The following is a 16,230-nucleotide window of genomic DNA, read 5'->3' on the forward strand; positions in this document are numbered from 1 at the left end:
AATGATTGATGAAATGTACAAATATGTTGAACGATTACAAGACAGAGACTGACAATCGAATCAGCAACCATTCGGTTGGGAGACGACCAGTCCACCACCTGTGCCATGCCATCCTGTAGAATAAGTGGAAGAATGCTTCTCAGCCTTCACACAATTAATAGAAAGTTGACATATTTTCACCGATACTTGGAAAAACCACAACAGCTTTAAAAAAATTTGTGTTTTTCTGGCATATTACAGCATTTGCATGGCAAAATATCTTGTTTTCATACCACCATAATTGGTGTCATGGCACTTCGATGCTCACTTTACTGGAAAATAGTCCACTTTGAACACACTGTAGTATGATAAACTAGTACATGTCATGTAATCATGCATTTAGCAGTTTCCTTTGTTGAAATGAAATGAATGATTGAGTTTTTGTCTTGCTGAGTGGATGCATTGACCCTGCAAACCAAACGTGCATGATGCTTTTTCCTGTTACGTACATTAACAAAAGATGCCACTTATGAGACACTCAGATCTATAAATTAATAAATTAAAAACAACACATTATAGAACGCCGTAGAACTTCCGTACGAGCGTTTTTGCATTTAAAAGTAGAGCGAGGCAGATGAATGCAGTGCCATAATGAGTCAGTATGAAGCTGCGTGGTTCTAATGAGCTTTCCAGAGGAAGATAACACGCTTGCTCATGGCTGAAGCAGCGATTGCAGCTCACACATTCTATCTTCAAACTCATTTCCTGATCTATAAAAACATCAGCTTCTTCCCTCTTTTTAATAACAAAGAGCTCCGTGTCCTTCCATGGAGTCATTATGCTTCTGTTGCGTGTTGCCTGAGGCTGATTTGATGTTACTGATTGTTTGGACCAGCGCTCTTTATGCTGAATTGCACACTAACAACCGTGACAATGAATCAAGAAAACTATTGTAGCTTGAAAGAGAAATGCGGGGGACATTCACTTTGTTTGTTTGCATGCGTGGATAGTCTTTCCCTTTCCTGTTGATGTTAATGTGTCTTGTTATCTTTCAATCGGAAGATTTTCTTTTATTTTCAACATCTTTATTGACTTAGAGGATTTAACATTGCACTTCCTGTGTCAATTGTTGCTAAATTACATATGGGATTATACGGGATTATGTCCATCCATTCATTTTTTCCACTTATTAGGGTCCAGAAAGTGGGGGCAGCAGTGTCAGTAGGCAAGTCCAGATTTCCCGGTCCCTGGCCACCTCCTCCAGTGGCGTTCCCAGGCCAGCTGTGAGACATAATCCCTCTGGCGTGTCCTCGGTCTGCCCCGGGCTTTCTCTCGACTGGGTATGATCGAAACAACACACCAGGAGGCAACCGGACTTGATGCCCGAGCAACCTCAACTGGCTTCTCTCGATGACAGAGCTCTCTTGGAGTCCTTTGATCTTGCTCTTCTGATCAACGACCCAAAGTTCATGAGCATAGGTGAGGGTGGAACTTACTGTAGATCGACCGCTAAGCTTTGGCGTCTGAATCAGTTCTCTCTTCAAAACCACGGTCCTGGCGACCGCATTACTGCAGAAGCTGCGTCGGTCCGCCTGTTGATCTCACGCGCCAGCCTTCCCTCACTCATCAATAAGACCGCGAGATACTTGAACTCCTCCGCCTGGGGCAAGATCTCACTTCCAACCCGAAGGGTGCAATCCACCCCTTTTCTACTGAGACCCATTGCCTCAGATTCGAAGGTGTTGAGTTTCATCCCAGGAGCTCAGCTGAAAACCTCCACAGTAAACACTGAATGTCACAGCCTGCAGAACAGCAGAGATGAGCTTCTAAGACCCCTAAACTGGACCCCCTCAATGCCATGTCTGTGTTTTGAAATTCTGTTTGTGAAAACTATCAACCGAATTATTGACAAAGAGCAGCCTTGGTGGAGGCCAACATTTAATTCCGGCTCCTGCTTCGGTTGCACGAGGACCAAATGGCACGTGGAAGTGTGCCACCAGCCCCGTACTCCCAGGGCACACCCCCGCAGGACAACCGCGAGGGACGCAGTCAAATGTCTTTTCAGAGTCCACTAAGCACATCTGGACCGGTTGGGCTAACTTCTTGGTAGCTTGGATAACTTCCTGATAGTATGGTTAACTTCCAGGTAGCATGGCTACTTTCCTGGTAGCTTGGATAACTTCCTGGTGGCATGACCAACTTCCTGGTAGCTTGGATAACTTCCAGGTAGCATGGCTACCTTCCTGGTAGCTTGGATAACTTCCTGGTAGCATGGATAATTTCCTGGTAGCCGGACTAACTTTCTGGTAGCTTGGATAATTTCCTGGTAGCTGGACTAACTTTCTGGTAGCTTGGATAACTTCCTGGTAGCATGGATAACTTCCTGGTAGCCTGGATAACCTCCTGGTAGCTTGGATAACTTCCTGGTAGCCTAGCTAACCCCCTTGTAGCTTGGTTAACTTCCTGGTAGCATGACTAACTTCCTGGTAGCTTGGCTAACTTTGTGGTAAACTTTCAAGTCGGTTGGCTATCTTCCTGTTAGCCTGGCTAACCATTTTCTTCCATAAACTTGCAGCATTTATCTCATGCATGTGTTTTTGGGGTTTGTGTGTTTTGCCATTTGCAGCATTTTCCTTTCGCATTAGTTTTTCATACTGCAGCGTTGATGTGATTGCGGCATTTTCAATCATCCCATTGGACTAAGGTAGAATAGAAGAATTAGTCCCCCAAGCAAACTTTGGATAAGAGGGCACACCCTGGACTGTTCAGCAGTCAATCACAGGACATCATTTTATGTCATTAAATGACATGTTTTGCATATAATATCTTGCTCATCTTATTTAGCAAAATGTAACAGAAACAGCTTTCAGTGTAGTATGATGCAGTTGTACACCACAGCAATAATAATTATACTATAATAATGTAATTATATAATGTATAATAATGTATTGCCACCATTATTGGTGCAAAACTCAGCTGAATCTACTTCCCTGACGCCTTCATTCTTGTCTTGGCAGCGTTCTGGAGACGATATGATTCTATGTGTGTGATTAGAGGTGGGCTACAGAGACGTAAATCAGTAAATCTAGTTTTGTGTTGCTGCTATTTTGGCCTTGTGTGCAAAGTGGACCATCTGTTTGGAAGTGACTAGTAAAGAAGATGAGGAAAACAACAAAAAAAATGGCAACCTCATGCGCCTGTTTGCTGTCTGCGCTCAAAGCCTGCGTACTCGGGAGACCGGACTTGTTTCTCGCAAAGAATTAGGAAGTATTTTTAACCGGTCCTCCTATAGCGGCCGCTCGCTGAGGCTCAGCGGCCGTAATTAGGATTAGCACTTTGGAGCATGCTTTTAGCCAGCAGACAAGGCTCTCTCAGTTTGGGCTTTGAGGCGCGGCTGCCGCCAAAGAAAAAGGTCATTCACAATCAAGGTCTCGACGTGGGCGTATGAAAAACCAAGAAATACCTTTTCCTAATTGCATTTTTCATAGACGACTGCAATGACCTCTCTCGCTTTTTGGCTTTTTGTGGAGACTGAAATGAGGCGCAAGCATTCAGTTTGTACTTTTTATCCTTTCTGGAGTGGATGCTCATTGGACATCTGTTCCAGGGTCAACCTGTCACCACTGTGAAACCTTTATGTTACATGGAACATTTTAGCTGTCAGTATAAAAAGAAGTTAAGTAGACGATTAAAAATATGTCCACTCACCCTCGGATGATGCGTGATGGATGCACAGCGCGAAAGAAAGGTGGAGAAATATTAGTTAACATTCTTAATAGTCATACAGGTGTAAAAATACACTTCAGTAAAATAAATAGCATACATTTGTGTACACACCGTCAACTCTAATGTTGGAAAATGGAGGGATTACAGCATGTGCCTGGGGAGTGGGTCTCTTCACACTAACACGGGGGTGTCCAAAGTGTGGCCCGGGGGCCATTTGTGCCCGTGGCTGATTTTTTCATCGGCCCTCGGCACATTTTAAAAATACAATTTAACAAGAAAACTAACAAAAACATCCAGAAAAAGAGAAGTGATTTTGGAATAAAGCACAAATATTAGAATAAAGGCATACTATTAAAAAAAAAATGTAACATTACGACAAAAAAAAGTTTATGAGCATAACGCAAAAAAAATAAATTCACAATAGTTTTCACAATAATTTTCGCAATATTAGTAACACAAAAGGACTAAAGCTTCAATTTTGGGAAAATGAAATTGGGAAATTATGAGAATAAAGTTGAAATATTACGGGAATAAAGTCACAGTGTTATGAAAAAAATTACAAGAAGACAGTTAAAATACTTCTAATATTGAAAAACAGCAAAAATGGAAAAAGGAGCAGTGGAGAAAAAGTAATAATACACTTTGACAGTAGGCGTTAAATATATACACCTTGTCAGCATATCTGCATATGGGTTGGGTTGCAAAAGTGGCCCCCCTATTTGATTCTTTGGTTTTACCGTATGCGACCATCACTGGGAAAAGTTTAGCTTTGTTGTCATCTTTTTTTTTAGTAGTGAGCAAAAAAAACCCCATGTCCACGAAAATAAGCAAAAAAAAGGCATGTCCACGTACGCTCCTCCATGTGCTGCTCATGTTTATGGAGCAGTTGAGTTAAGAGCTGCCTGCTTTTAAGAATGATCTTTTCCACTTCTTTTTATTGGCTTCACGGTGCATTGGAGGGCTGCAGTGTTTCCCACAGGACTGCGATCTATTTGTGGTGTTGAAAAGACACTTAACATTTTTTAAATTAATTTGGTTTTTATTTGTTATTTACTTTTTTGTTTAAATGGTTCATATATTTATATTACTACAAAAATTATAATAAACTAATTACAAAATTAATAAAAACATTTATTGTATTAATTTAGTTTTTATTTTTTACATCTATTTTATTTGTTGAAATGTTTCATATATTGATAGCATATTAAAAAAACAGTAGCAAAATAAATATGTCTTTAAAAATCAAAAAGAGACTTTCCTGCTAAATGTATTGTTCTGTCAATTTTGACAGAAAACGTGTACCACATGCAACTGGAGTCTAATTTTTTTGTTGTCAAACCCATTTAAAATGAATGATATAATTTCTGCTTGGCACCTTGACTTCTAATTTCAATGTAAGTTTGTTGGTAAAATATTGCTAAATGAAAATCATAATACAGTAATGAAATGTGTATAATAATAATACTAACAATATCATAAAGTGCTTATAAATTTACAGTATCTGGTTTCACAGTTACCGGCGGCCCTGGTATCTAGAAGGGTCTGAATGTTGCTAAATGTAGCAAAAAAGAGTCACTAAGTTGGCAAAACCGAACCCCTTCTTGCTACATCTTCTTATTCTCTGGCAGACAAGGTGCGTTTTCATGGGTTTATGAGCGAGGGCAAACAGGTAGAAACTCTATTTGTGGCGGGCCATCACAAATAAATGAATGGTCAGTCATCCCTCGCCAATATAGCGGCTTGATTATCGCTCCCTCACTATGTTGAAGTGAGGGAGGAAGAAATGAATTAATTAAAAATGATGGCTGTTCGGTGGTAGGCTGTGGTCTATTATTCATCAAAACATATTCAAATACAAATGATATGTAGTCTTCTGGTCACTAGGCAGCAGTAATTACATTATATCACCTTAAAAAGTTCTCCCATTCCGTGTGGAAGTGGTAAGATTTTGGCTTCTTAAGTTTAGGAGAAATAAATTCAAACGCTGGGTTACACTTTACGCTCGAATGAGTCGCACAAACTCTGATTCCGTACCTTTCTAATTTTTGTATTAATTTTTGTATTAATTGTATGGAAGGCTTTTGTAAGAGCCATAAATATGTGCAGCTGTACATTTTCTGTGGTCTATAGCGTTAGTAATTTCCTCCAGGATTTCAATCAGTGCCATGAAGGCTGAAATGTTAGCTCTGTATCCGTATTGACTGTCTGCGAGTCCTTTGAATAGTAGTGCTGCAATCGCAGCTCGTCATTCTTCCCACCGCTGGGACTTAAACCCCGGCAGGAGAATGTGCTTACAAAAGGCATGCTGAACACGGCAAAAGAAAATAAAAACATGACTTAAAACACACCTTGTTTCAGCGTTTCTTTATGCTTGAACTACTGTGCGTGAGGGTAGGCTGCCTCGTGTACTGTAACTGTCGGTATTTCTGTACTTCAGCTGCGACGATCTCCTGCTCGTCTGCCATTTTTTTCCGCGTGTCTCCGTCCGCGTAGTTAGAACAACTTGGTGCGTGGAGCCGGAATTTTCTGCATGAAAAGGGCCTCTCGAGGGGGCGTGGGTCCGGAAATGACGTCATTTGTCCACATGGAGCCGCACGGACCTCGTGGACGCGGAAAGCATAAAACAGGCTTAAGATTTGCGCAGTGTGTTGTAAACAAAGAATAACAGGAATGTAAAGGTGACTATAGGCGTGTTATTTCATGTCTACAGGGCTCTAATAATCTTCAAAAACAGTATTTAGAAAGTCATAAAGAGGTTTTATATGCTCTAACTGTGAAAATATTCCATTTAATTAACATTGAATCTTATATCGCGGAAATTCATTTTTCCTGGTGAGCTCTGGAACCAATTAACCGCTATAAACAAGGGACGACTGTATGGGCAACACCGGACTGTTGCTTTAACACTCAAACTCCCAAGGCAGTCATTTTGACTGTTTTCAAAATTTGTCATAACTTGGTTAAAAAAAACCCTATGTACCCAAAGGACCCTGACTTTTCCTAAATGTGTGTATATTTTATTCTAACATTGTTTTATCATTAAAATTTCAAAACACAAAAGAGTTCTGAGTGTTACTACCTCGAATGACCATAGCAGTCAAATTGACTGCCTGCTTTTTACAGGGGGTGTCATATTTCACTATTTGCTACATTTTTCCCGCCCTTCCTCCTGCTTTATTGGCTGTTTGTTTTTTATGCTCTGTGATGCTAAAACCTAGCTATAGCTTCACTCTAAACCCAAGGGAGACAAAAATGACAAGTAGAAAGAAGGTGACAGCTATGGAGGCTTTAGCCTTGCTTCAGAGAAAATGGTTGCAGTTCAAGTTTGCATGTGTAATTGCAGAGAAGTGTTGTTGTGTCAATTCAATCAAACACTCAATCACTGTAGTTTTCATTTAGTGTCCTGATGTGTTTTTTACCTATTCCACCAATTTATTTTTAGATCCTTTTAATGATAATCCAAATTATATACAAAGAGTCAAAATGACTGCTATGGTCATTCTAGTAGTTGCAGAATTCTGGTAGACCGAGTGTTAATGGGATCGATGGAAGCGTCACAGGAGCATCCGGTATCATCCTCCACAAACCAGAAAGCAGTCTGCTCAGAAAAGAGCTAAGGTGCAGTGAAAAGGAGGTGACGGTTAGCATGAAGTGCTAACACTGCATGAAGTCATAAGGTCAGACATGGCATGTCCGTCACGACAGAGTGACAAAACGTTTTCCTCCCATTCGATGTGGAAGTGGTAGGTTTTTGGCTTCTTAAATTTAGAAGAAATAAATTCAAGGCTAACTGGTTAGCTTGCTAGCTAGCAGCCGTCTTGAGACTCTGCCACAGAAGAGTTGTGCGGTGTGGTGTAAACAATGAATAGTAGGAGTGAAAAGATTACTATATGGGAGTTACTTCATGTCTAGAGGGCTCTAATTACTTAAAAAACATATTAAGAAAGTTAGCATACAAGATATAAAAATGAATAAATACTACTACGAGCAGTGGATCCGGCCTATAATGATGTGGAAGTGTGGCATGAAGTCACTTTTACCAAAAGCTGCAATGACGACCGGTGAAGAATTTAGGCTGAGTAAATAGGGCAAGGTCGGAAGAGGTCAAAGCTTTTCTCCAATGGGATTAAATCCACTTTCATATAGAATGACGGGACTGAAGGACATCTGGGCAACATTATGTCATTGCCACAGAGAATCAATGCTGCTATTTTAACACGAAACATGAAATCACCGTCATTGTAAATGTGATTGTACGTTCATTCACTCATAAACACATTATAACGGGACCGTCTGTGACTGTGACCTGGCGTTCCAACTCCGTACAGTAGGTTCATTGCCATTCTTAAAACGCATCATCAAAATGCGTAATCTATCGTGATCGTTTCGAGCGCTCCTCCCTCCCTTCTCATGCAATGGACTGTTCCGTGTTACTGCGCATGTGCAGATTGACTCAGGATGGCGCTGTTTGGGAAAAAAAACAAGCAGCGGTTACCCCAGTGCAGCGGAGAAGAGGAGAAGGCGGGAGGAAAACAGTGGCGTCAGAAGGCATCGACCTTTTTCACAGTCGCCACAAACGTAGACACACGACCACAGCAGCGGCACCGCTGTCAGCGTCAGCCGCGGAGAATGCAGTAGTGACGCTTTGCATCACAAAGATGGGAGTATTAAAGCGGTAAACTGTGTTAAATGTTGCTGAATGTTCTTATCAACTACAGTAAAATTCACTTGTTAGGTAATAATAAACCCCCCAGGAGGATTTTAAGGACTTCATCTGGCTCAGGAAATAGGAACATTTTCTCATGTTCATATTTAACATCATGTAAAAATCAATAAATAATACTAAATACATTTAAAATAGAAAAAACCTTTTGTCAGTGCAGGACGAGGATGTAGAGGGCCACAATGAGTGGGTTGCCTTGGGCCCCCAAATGACTAAATACGCCCCTGCTACTAAATCAGCTCTACCATGAGAGTTTGTCTGCGTCTACCTCGGTTTGACTCGTCCAACGATGCCGTTTTGTCGTCTTTGCGCAGGCGGCATCTTCGAGACGCTGGAGAACGAGCCCATCAGTGTGGAGGAGCTGGCCTTTAAATTTGCGGTGACCAACATAAACCGGAACAGGACCTTAATGCCAAACACCACGCTGACTTATGACATCCAGAGAATAAATTTGTTTGACAGCTTCGAGGCGTCCCGAAGGGGTAAGAATCTCGTCTTTTCCTTTTCTTCGTTGTGTTCCGTCATTCAAACAGTTTTGCCGTTTCAGCCTGCGACCAGTTGGCGCTGGGCGTCGGCGCCGTGTTTGGGCCCTCGCACAGCTCGTCGGTCAGCGCCGTCCAGTCCATCTGCAACGCCCTGGAAGTCCCTCATATCCAGACCCGCTGGAAACACCCGTCAGTGGACAACAAAGACAGCTTCTACATTAACCTCTACCCCGAATACGCCTCCATAAGTCGAGCGGTGCTGGATGTGGTGCAGTACTACAAGTGGAAGACCGTCACTGTCGTCTACGAGGACGCCACGGGTGAGTCACAAAAGCAGCGTTATTGCAGCCCTTCCCACATATACTGGACATACGCAGCATCTTTTTAACATTATTAGAGCCCTCTAGACATGAAATAACATCCCTATATTCACATCTACACTCCCAACCAATATAGTAGACATAACAAGAAAAAATAAGACATATTAGACACAGAAAACCAGTTTACGACATTCTAAATATGGTTTTTAACATTATTAGAGGCCTCTAGACATGAAATATTCACATTTACACTCCTGCTACTCAATAGTAGACATGATAAGACAAAATAAGACATAGGGAGACCCACTGGGAGAGTTCCTTGTTCCTTTTTTATAACTTCCTGATTTGTACAGTACTTCCTGGCTATGGTCTCGTCAAGGTAACATTACTGACACCTAGTGACCACTTTAGAATACATCATCACAACGTCTTTGAATTCATCTTCTGTAATGCCTAATATTTGTATTTTGTTCCATGTAGCCGTTGTTATGCTTGAAAATGCTTCATTTAGGAAAAAATATAGCAAATTTGCGCAAATATGGAAAGTTTTTGACTAATAACAGTCTTTATTCAAGGACAAAACAGCGATGATTTGTTAAGTAATATATTTTGGAGAACCGTGATTGAGTGAAGCCGTGAAATTCAAAGGGCGAAGTGGATTTTTTACATATACCATGCTGTACATTTTACCTGTATTATCAGGTTTTTATAAATGATTACTGACCTATGGTGAATAAGATGAGTTTTCTGCAAAAAAAATGGCACATTTTTGGAGAAAACAATAATTTTTTCAAATTAAATTTGTGAAATTTGTGAAATTTGTGGCGTCGCAAATGCTAAATTGCAAATATGCAGGGATCCATCCTGGTCCTGGTCCAGAGGTTTGCAGTTAATCTTCAACAAATGCTCAATTAATACATTCCTTTGTCCTTTCTCTTTGTTGTTTTTTGTATTACAGTCGTCCCTGGCCACTTTGCGCTTCAAATTTTGCGGCTTTGCTTTATCACGGTTTAACAAAAACACTTTAATTAATAAATCAGCACTGTTTTATGGTTTTTATTATTTCTATTCCTATTATTATTCTATTACGTATTTTATTATTATTACTATTACTCCAAATATGCTTATTTGTGCAAATTGTATGTATGTTTTGCCTAAATGAAGCATTTTCAAGCATAAACATGGCAAAATTAAGTAAAATATAAAAATATAAGGCATTCAAAGATGCGTCAAAGAAGTTGTGATATGTAGTATTCTACATTGGTCACTAGGTGTCAGTAATGTTACACTGATGATATAAAATTGCCACCGCAGGAAGTACTAATAATGTGACTCTCCTAATGCTAACGTGTGAGTCTACATACAGTTGTGGAAAAAATGATTAGAGCACCCTTGTTTCTTCAGTTTCTTCTTCAATTTAATGCCCGATACAACTAAAGGTAGCTTTGTTTGGACAAATATAACAATGACAACAAAAATAGTTCATAAGAGTTACATTTTTTGGCAGTACAATGCTAATAGCTATTCATGTAAGAACTTAAGTGATTTTGGTTATTATCAAGAAACGCATGGAAGTTGCTAGATATCAGCTCTGCCATTATAAACTCTTATGAGCTATATTTGTTATCATTAAATTTGTCCAAACAAATGTATCTTTAGTTGTAGCCGGCATTAAAATGGACCAATAAACTGAAGAAACAAGGGTGATATAATATTTTTTTCCATGATTGTATATTATGTCTTATGTGTCTTATTTTATCTTATTGTGTTCACTACTTCATGGAAATTCACTTATTACTGTTGAGTCTGGAACCAATCAACTGCGATAAGTGAGGGATTATAGTCGTCCCTCGCAATATTGTGGTTCGATGATCCCTCCCTCCTTATATTACGTTTTTTCAGAAAGTATTTAATTGCTACGTGATCGCTGTTTCGTGGTACACTACGGCCTATTATTTTTAGTCAAAACATACTGAAATACAAGTGGTCACTAGGCGGCAGTAATGACACAAAACATTGAGACATTAGCTTACATGACTACCTTAACACTGCATGGAGTCGTGAAGTCAGACACGGCGCGTCCCACATGATAGAGTGAAAAAAAGATCCCCTCCCATTCCGTGTGGAAGTGGTACATTTTTGACTTCTTCAGTTTAGAAGAAACAAATTCAAGGCTAACTGGAGAGGCCGTAGGCACGAATTGGCAGCCATGTTTCTGTCAGACTACCCCAGCGTAGCTGTGGCTACACATGTAGATTACAACCACCAGTGTGTGACTGATGAGTGAATGAATAATTGGTTCACGTCATTGTGAAGCGCTTTGGGTGCCTTGAAGCTATAAAATCGAATCCATTATTATTATTATTATTTATTAACATTGAATCCTATATCGCGGTCTGGAAAGCTATGAAGGGAAGCACGACTGTCCTGTATATCACAATTACTAGTACTAATAACGCATTCATATTTTCATTTTTGGAATGTTTACATTATATTCGTCACACAACTGCTGTTTTAAATCTGATTAAATATCATGCTGTGTTAATGATAACTTTTTTTTTTTTGCTGTTCAGTAAAAAGCATCCCAATTTTACAATAAAAAAATCAACATGAGACAAAAAATATTTGTTTCTTTCATGCATGATTTACGGTATTTTATTGTGACTTGATTTCCATTTAAAAAACGAATGAGACGTGATCCATTTGTGTTGAAGGTCTGATTCGTTTGCAAGAGTTGATCAAAGCTCCGTCCAGATACAGCATTAAAATCAAGATCCGCCAGCTGCCGACAGGAAGTAAAGACGCGCGTCCTCTCTTGAAGGAGATGAAGAAGGGGAAGGAGTTTTACGTCATCTTTGACTGCTCCTACCAAACATCAGCCGATGTGCTCAAGCAGGTGAGGACGCACGGCCAGCAACACCCGTTCAAGGCTAAAAACCCCCAATGAGAATACTCCAACTTTCAACGTCTTCCTGGGTTATTATGGCTCCTCCTTGGCTTAATATTGACCGTGTGCAAGATTAGTCAAATTCCATTCCCCTGCAGAAATCCTGTGTTTACATCCAAATCCCAGCAGAGCCTATTTCAGAGCGAGACATACACACATTTAGAAGCAAAATCTGCACGGAAAATTAATTGGAAACACCATGCTAACACCGTGTGCACCCTCTTGGATAGTGGCTAATGTTGTTTTGGTGGATAAAGCTGCACTTTGAATGCACAGACATGATATCTGACTGAGATTTTTTGCCCCGTGTAGATCCTGTCCATGGGGATGATGACGGAATATTACCATTTCTTCTTCACCACACTGGTAAGGAACCGCTCGGTCAAAAACACGTAAAGGTCATTTGAAAGGAACTGCAGGCCACTGTGGTCCGATGATGACAGTTTACATGCTAATCCTGCTAATCCATCCTAAATTGAGATGTGTGCTTTCCCACGAGAGACGCAACGATTACGTAGATCGGGGGTGTCCAAACTTTTTTCCCTCCAGCGAGGGCCACATCGTGAAAAATGAAAGGATACAACTTTGCCACTTTGTTGTTTTGTAAAGCAACACATGTAGATATGCGAAGAAGTGATATGTATTTCATCAGCATGTGTGGAATGCTAATAAAATGACATCGTACTACAAGTTTATTCCTGTAAAACCGATTTTTTTCCCCTCATTGGATTACGCTTTTTTTCTCTTAACATTTTTGCATTAGTTTAATCAAATTAAAGCTGTTGTTTTACATTTTGGATTTTATATTTTTATTTTCCAATGTTATTCAAATTTCCTCCTGTAAATTTTCTTCTCGTAATTATGACTTTACCCTCATAATATTTTGCCTTTTCCCCACCCGAATTTTGCAACTTTAGTGTGTTTTGTTTGTTTCTCAAAACACTACATCTTTTTTTTTTTAAAGAAATGTATTTTTCTTTTTACTATTTCAACTCTATGCTACTAAAATTCAATTCCATTTTTCCTCATCATATGATTTTATTCTAACTGCAACTTTATTTCTCGTTGGAATACGACTTTATTCTCGTAGAGTTTCTGCTGTTTTTTCCCATTTCTGCTGATGCTTTTTGTTAAATTCTTCAACGAAAAAATAAAAAAAATTACAAATTCATTCTTTGTTTGTTTCTCGTATTATGACTTTTCAAAAAATATATTTTTCACTTTAAAAAAAAAACTTTTTTTCATATTTCAACTTTATGCTCCCAAATAATTTTTTTCATAATATTACTTTATTGTTATGAAATTACGACTTTTTTCTCTTAATATTTTAACTTTATCCCTGTAAAATTACTACAGCTTTTTCCATTATTTTGTTTGTTTTTTTTGGTTTTCATGTGAAATTATATTTCTAGAATGGACCCCGGGCCGCACTTTGGACACCCCCTGACGTAGCTCAACGTAAAGCATCTGTGCTTTCTTTGATGATAACCGAGCAGGATGTTTGCATTTAAGTAGAAAAGTATTAGAAAATTTACCATACGTTTCTCATACATTCATTTCTTATCAATTGGACCGCCACAAATAGATTTGCCGTCACCTGGAAGCCCTCTTGAACACATTATAATGGGACTGTCTGTGTAACTCCACTCATTAACACACCTCATTCGCACCTGTCTGCCAGAGAATAAGAACATGTAGCAGGGGGGATCAGTGTTGCCAACTTAGCAGCATATATTAGACCACCCTTGCTTCTTCAGTTTATTGGTGCATTTTAATGCCTGCTACAACTAAAGGTACATTTGTTTGGACAAATATACTGATGATGACAAATATAGCTCATAAGAGCTTGATAATAACCAACAAGTTCTGACATGAATAGCTAGCATTGTACTGCCAAAAAATGTAACTCCCAGGAAAATATGGTTTGTTATTGCACTTATATAATGTTTTGTGTCCATTATCCCGTTTGAACACGGGTGTCCAAAATGCGGCCCAGGGGCCATTCGCGGGCTGTGGCTGTTTTTTTATTGGCCTGTGGCGCATTATTATGAAAATATTAAACAATACAAGAATAAAATCCATCCATCCTTCTTCTATGCCAATTCACCTAACACGGATGTTTTTGGAACGTGGGAGGAAGCCGGAGTACCCGGAGAAAACCCACGCAGAAATAAAGTCAAAATAATCAGAGCAAAAATATTCATAGTAAAATAATATTATAAGAAAAAAGAAAGAAAGAATTGGAAAATTAAAAAAAACAAAACATAAATGGAAAAAAGGCAGCTGTAAGAGAAAAAAGTGGTATTCTATAGAGAAAAAGAGGGTGTCTAGGCATGTGAGTCTGCCCTTCATTGTCTCCGTCCCTCACAGGAGGAGAAGATCACGCTTCCACTCTTACATGTGGTTTTCTATATTTACTACAACATTAGTTGTAGTAGCGTCTCATAGCATATACTAACAGTGGTGCATTCAAGGACCACCGAACAAAGTGCAAAATATTAACGCTTGACAAAAACATCATCAATAAAATGAAAAAGTGACTGACATGAAAGCATGTATGGCTCTTCTCAACGAGCAGCGGGTGCCCTCCCCCATCTCAAAGCACTCACACACATTCATTTGTAGCGCTAAATATATTTGTTTTGCTTTTTGCGTGTTTTATTCACTTGTTGTCTCCCTTGACGTTAGAAAGGCTTTGTTTTTTGAGGGGTGACGCCAGTGTCGCGTCTCTGCAGGACCTATTTGCGCTCGACCTTGAGCCGTACCGCTACAGCGGCGTCAACATGACGGGCTTCCGGCTGCTCAACATCGACAACCCTCAGGTGGCCTCGGTGGTGGAGAGGTGGTCCATGGAGCGACTGCAGGCTCCTTCCAAAGCAGAGACGGGAATGATGGAGGGAATGATGACGGTGAGATCGGATCGGATTACTGCTGGCAGAGTTTGCATGCTTCACCCACGTAGCGGCAACCATGGCCTTGGTGCCAGATGTTCTTCCTCTTTGGACGCTTTTATGACTTCCCTCAGTAACGTAGCACGCGAAAGCCAACAAAAGCCAATAAAGAAAATTAATTAAGGTAGGGTTAACGCAGGGGTGTCCAAAGTGCAGCCCGGGGGCCATTTACGGCCCGCGTCTGCTTTTTTATTGGCCCGCGGCACATTCTAAAAATATATCAAGATAAGAAAAAAAAATGGAAAAAGGAATTTTTAAAGAATTAAGTCAAAAATATTGAGAAAAAGGTTGCAATCTGACAAGGAACTAACTTGACAAGAGTACCGTTGTAATATTAGGAGGAAAAATAACCTCATTTTAGGAGCAAAAAGTTGAAAAAAGACAGAAGAAGTCATAATTGAATTGAATATTATGATGAGAAACAAACAAGACAATCAATAAAGTTGTCATTTTTCAAAAATTAGGTTGCAGAAAAATATTATGAAAATAAAGTCAAAACATAAAGAGAAATTAATTGTTTTCTAACTTCTAAGATTGATTTCAACGGCCAGATTTGCCAGTTAATTCAAGCCCTTCCATCATCAAACTGCACACGTTCAGGACATTCAGGCTGCCTATTTTTCAGATGACAAAAATTTGTTTTACGCAGAATTCTAATTTTCTGTAAAAAACGATCAATTGTTTCCATTCCAACATCAAACTGTTCAAAACATTCAGGCTACCTGTTTTTCACATTACTACAATTTTTGCTTTTTACGCAAAATTCCCACGTTGCTCTAAAAACGTAACAATTGTTACTGCTGCCACATTTCTCAACCGGTTGAAACCATTCCAAAGTCAAAATGCACAACTCAGTCAGGACATTTAGCGTTCCTGGTACATCGCGCTATTATGCTATGTGTTAGCATGCTACCAGATGCACATTCACACGATAATAACAATGTCGCTGTAGCTTGGTTAATATGCAGGTCACATGTAGTGGAGCGTTGTTGGTGAGTTGTTGCTGCTTGTTGGAGATTTTTTTCAGGAGGCGGAATACGTGCGTGCCAGTACGTGCATTCTTAGCTGCCTTTATTTTTTCTTTACAACGCACAGAAAA

General features: G+C 39.6%; 1 protein-coding gene across 2 annotated transcripts in view; it reads left to right on the forward strand.

Moving 5' to 3' along the window:
- The window catches only part of LOC129191108 (glutamate receptor ionotropic, kainate 1), a 29,928-nt gene that overhangs the window by 5,121 nt on the left and 8,577 nt on the right, over nt 1–16,230 (forward strand). For both annotated transcript variants that reach the window (XM_054794127.1, XM_054794128.1), the window contains exons 2-6: nt 8,743–8,910; nt 8,976–9,233; nt 11,948–12,129; nt 12,493–12,546; nt 14,916–15,089. In XM_054794127.1, coding sequence (XP_054650102.1) covers nt 8,743–8,910; nt 8,976–9,233; nt 11,948–12,129; nt 12,493–12,546; nt 14,916–15,089 — 836 coding nt within the window. The remainder of the gene's footprint in view (nt 1–8,742; nt 8,911–8,975; nt 9,234–11,947; nt 12,130–12,492; nt 12,547–14,915; nt 15,090–16,230) is intronic.

Source organism: Dunckerocampus dactyliophorus, chromosome 12 (genome assembly GCF_027744805.1).
Source record: "Dunckerocampus dactyliophorus isolate RoL2022-P2 chromosome 12, RoL_Ddac_1.1, whole genome shotgun sequence".
Classification (NCBI taxonomy): domain Eukaryota; kingdom Metazoa; phylum Chordata; class Actinopteri; order Syngnathiformes; family Syngnathidae; genus Dunckerocampus; species Dunckerocampus dactyliophorus.